A 4,737-nucleotide genomic window follows, 5' to 3' on the forward strand; every position below is an offset into this window, starting at 1 on the left:
AAGTCATGCATTTCTGCTGGTTTTTAAGCAGCAACAGAGAACTAATGCGAAAGAGTATGTTTCAGTCTAAAAAGAAGCCAGATTTCAACTACAGGTGTGCACCATTAGGGAAATGAGGATAAACAAATGTTCAATAAATTGTTGGTTAAACAAAGGATATTCATGCTACAGGGAAGCAGGGTTAATAAGAGAGGATTGTTTTTTTTTTTTTTATTGTGTGTTCGTGTTTGTTTTTTGTTTTACATTGTGTTTAGCTTGAAAATGAAGTTGGCATATTTACAAACTATGCTAATGTTACAAATGAAAAGGAATATAAATCAAATAAAAAATAAAACATGTTGGAGTTACTTCCTGGAGCAAAAAGAGATCTTATATTCATTCTTTTTTGAGTGTTTAAATAATTTCCACATTCTTTATTATCTTAAAGATAACTCCATATTAGATCCCTGTTACCTTCAAACACGACCTTTTAACACACTGTATCTCATGCTATAGTGGCATTCTAGAATACTGAAATCCACTCACCTTGGACATGCTTAGAATTTCTTCATGGTGATTTTTACCTATCATCTCCTGCACAAGTTGTCTTCATGTCCTCAAGAAAGCCTTTCTTGACCTTTCCCCACACAACTTTTTCATATATACGATCTCTGTATTTTAAACACAAACCCTTTAGTGTGTATATCATACTGCATTTTACTTGTCTGTTTACACATTCATTTTCTTCTCTATCTACTAATATCCTTGAGGGCAGGTGCCATGTCTAATTTGCTTCTGTATCTCTATTGTGTGGATTATAACATGTGCCCAATAATTTAAAGTTAAACTAAAATTCCAGAAGTGTTTGAGAAGCTGGGTGGTAGTGTTGTCTTTGAAAAAGAGCATAGAGTTACTTTCATTAAGGAAGGAATTAAGAAAGGTTGAGAAAGTCATAGATGTGGAGGAAGAAGGGACCACATAAAGAAAATATTAATCAGGGGACACTGTCTAAGTCAGACAGATAATATATCTATATTTTCTCTCTGCTCTCAGATCATAAGGCATGTGAATAAGTATAAGGGACATGTAAATATAAGTGGAAAATGAAGTGAAAGAAATTATGGTATAATGTTCACTTTAATTTTTAAAAGTGACAATACTTCATAATTGGTGATTTTTTACATTAGCCAAGTTTTTCACACACATTAACTAATTTAATCCTCACAATAATTCTATGCAGTATATATATTATCATTACTTTAGAGATAGAGAATTCCAGACACACACTATTTAGTAACACATCCTGTAGGTTGTTCAGTTGATATGTATATCAGTCCATGCTTGAACCCATCAGTTTAGAATCTGTAATCCTAAAAAATTAATTTGGGATGCCAATTAAAAGTTCATAACATCAAAATATTTATAATACTGACTTTGGAGACTCTATACTCAAATAGTCCTGATTGTCATTGTCTTCATTGTTTATACTTGTTATGTGGTATGACAATTAATTAGGTACAGTTCAAGTTAATGAGATTGTAAATAGGATGTATGTTCATATAGGATATTATCACAACTACTAACAGATAGTAGGGGCTCAATAAATGTTAGCTCTTCATTATGATTAGATATAATCAACCTGATTGACAGAAAGTACTCAGGTGATAAAGAGAAGATTTCTTTTTGGGTCACTGGAAGTTAACTTACTTTATTGACTAAATTGAATCACTGCATATATTGTTTGCTGTTCATCTAAAATTTTGTACAAATCTATAGACATATTTCAACAAATACTTATTGACTGCTGACCAAGTGAAATCAGGAAGTGAATGGGTATAAACCTCCCTGAACAGACATGTGAATTCAAATAAAGTAGGCCTCTATTAGATTTGTTTGGGTACAAGGTCTGTATCCTCACATAATTGTTCATTTCCTATGTTATGCTCCTTGATTAGATGTGATCTTAGTTTTCTTTTTTTAAACCAATCTTTATGAGCTTTTTATATAATATAGAGATTATCTTTTATAAATGTTTATCTGGTGAAGTAATTAATTTCAAGTTAACTGCATTTTAGAGAAATATGATTTATCATTGCAGGATACTCAGATTAAGATTCTGCGGTTTGAGTTCAACATGTCAATGTTCCAGAATGCCACATCCTCTTCCATCATTTTCCTGCTAACTGGTGTTCCTGGGCTGGAAGCCTTCCACATCTGGATCTCCATTCCCTTCTGCCTTCTCTATATAACTGCCCTCTCGGGAAACAGCCTGATTCTCTTTGCCATTGTCACTCAGCCCAGCCTCCACGAACCCATGTATTATTTCCTCTCCATGCTGTCCACTACTGACCTCGGCCTGTCCATATCCACCCTAGTCACCATGTTGGGTATATTCTGGTTCAATGCCCGGAAGATCAGCTATAATGCCTGCTTGTCACAGATGTTTTTCATTCAACTTTTCACTGTCATGGAATCCTCAGTGTTGTTGGCCATGGCCTTTGATCGTTTTGTGGCCATTTCTAATCCTCTTAGATATGCCTCTATCTTAACTGATCTTAAAATAGCACAGATTGGAGTAGCAATCATCATCAGAGGGACACTAGTACAGACTCCTTTGGTGTTGCTTCTGAAAAGACTATCCTACTGTCACAACCATGTACTCCACCACTCCTATTGTTTCCACCCCGATGTGATGAAGCTCTCTTGCACAGACACCAGGATTAATAGTGCAGTTGGATTGACTGCCCTGATCACCACTGCTGGAGTAGACTCGGTCTTTATCATCCTTTCTTATGTTTTGATCATTAAGACTGTTCTCAGCATTGCATCCTCAGAAGAAAGGAAGAAAGCCTTCAACACATGTATCTCCCATATTGGGGCTGTTGCTGTATTCTATATCCCATTGATCAGTTTGTCCTTTGTTCACAGATTTGGGAAACAGGCCCCACCATATGTACATACTATGATTGCCAATGCCTATCTGCTGATCCCCCCTGTGATGAACCCCATTATCTACAGTGTGAAGACCAAACAGATACGCAGGGCTGTGCTGAAAGCTCTCCATCCCAGTGCAGCAAAGAACTAGATGAGTTTTTTAATTTCCTATTTCTGGTCATTAAATACATGAGTAAAATGCCACTTATAGGAGTTAAAATGTTGAGTCTTATGCTTGGATTAAAGCATCCCAAAAGATCTCTTTAACTTTAAGTAAGAAGGCTGGGGGCTACAGAAATAAATTTAAGGTCAAAATTCTCTATCACTATTTTTTTTTTCTTTCAGATAGGCATGTTTCTCTGTGACCTAAAATATGGCACAAATAGAGCTAAGTTAGGGTTTGAGGAAGAGAAATAAAATGACTTGAGATTTCACTAGAATTCTCTAACCTAAAACTCAGACTTTAGAGCATGTCTTTGAGTAGCCTCCTCTTCCCCTTCAATATTCTCCTGTACTTATTTTGGGCTACAGTTTCATCTATCAATATTATTTTATCTTTGTTCTACATTTCACAGATTCCCCAAATTTATAGATTGCTGATTATGTTTTTATTTATATTCTGGTGTTACTACTAATTTATCTTTTTCCCAAACATATTTTCTTCTTTTTTTAAAGGTAGGAGTGATTTGGGCATATGTGCTTGCCCCCCCTTCCTTATGTAGTGTCCAGTCATTTTTTTAATGTGACAGTTTTATTATAATTTAATTCACAGATAGTATAATTTACCAATTCAAGTTTAATGTTTTTACTATTTACAGAGTTGTGCAACTATTGCTATAGTAAATTTTAGATTATTTAAAAAATATTTTTATTGATTTCAGAGAGAAGGGAGAGGGAGAGAGATAGAAACATCAATGATAAGAGAGATGATTGATAGGCTGCCTCCAGCACGGCCTCTACTGAGAATTGAGCCTGCAACCATGGCATGTGTCCTGACTGGGAATCAAACAGATTCATGCTTCCTCTCTGAAATAAATAAAAAAAATATTTTTAAAAAACTCAACAAGAAATGTGAAAGTTTATTTTTGTATTCTCAATTCTATTCCATTGGTCTCTATATCTATCCTATGCAGAACCACACTGTCTGGATGACTGTAGTTTTGTAGTAAAATTGAAATTGTTAAATGTGAATCCTCCAACTTTGCTCTCTCCCCTCGTCCCCCAAGATGATTTTGGCTATTCTGGGTTGTGGGGAAACATGGGACTTGGTTGGAAAGTCTGCACGTAGGATTCTCCGAAAGGTTGGGGTCTTGACTTTTCCAAACAAGTCTGAACCTCTGCGTGTTTTACTGGAATCTCTTATGTTTAGTCTTTAGACATGCCCTTGTTTAAAGAACACTACAGATGCATATGTTTTCTCAAGGATACTTTACCCTGCTGATAGTATCTAGAGGTTAATTTTAGTTCAAGCTGTTGCTACAATAAAAGCCTAAGGAGGCAGGTGAATAGAGCTGTCTGGTTTCTTCAGCCAGGCAGTCCCTTAGCCCTCTCTTTCCCAGAAACATGTGTCAGAGTAATTATTCATCCTTCGCTCAGGGTCTGCTGGTCAGTCCCAGCACTAGGTGTCTTAAAATTCAATATGTATTTTGGAACCAGCTGTCAATTTATCCAAAGAAAAAAACTTTTGGTTTTGTTGATCATATTTATTGTTTTTTTTTCAATTCTCTATTTCATTAATTTCCACCAATACAATCATTATTATTTTTTTCTTTTTCTTGACTTTAGTTTTCCCCCTCCCCTCAGAATATTAAAGTGGAGGTTTAG

The 4,737-nt window shown here is 35.4% G+C and overlaps 1 protein-coding gene across 1 annotated transcript; it reads left to right on the top strand.

The window, feature by feature from the left end:
* Positions 1-2,113: 2,113 nt before the first annotated feature.
* On the top strand, positions 2,114-3,064 carry LOC102765301 (olfactory receptor 51F2). The gene has a single exon (XM_015563020.1). The coding sequence runs from the start codon at positions 2,114-2,116 to the stop codon at positions 3,062-3,064; it is 951 nt and encodes a 316-aa protein (XP_015418506.1).
* The last annotated feature ends 1,673 nt before the right edge of the window (positions 3,065-4,737 follow it).

This window comes from Myotis davidii, unplaced genomic scaffold (genome assembly GCF_000327345.1).
Source record: "Myotis davidii unplaced genomic scaffold, ASM32734v1 scaffold58, whole genome shotgun sequence".
NCBI classification, from domain to species: domain Eukaryota; kingdom Metazoa; phylum Chordata; class Mammalia; order Chiroptera; family Vespertilionidae; genus Myotis; species Myotis davidii.

Excerpts from the sequence above, each read along its gene's own strand:
- LOC102765301 (XM_015563020.1), top strand. The coding sequence starts at position 2,114 with ATGTCAATGTTCCAGAATGCCACATCCTCTTCCATCATTTTCCTGCTA.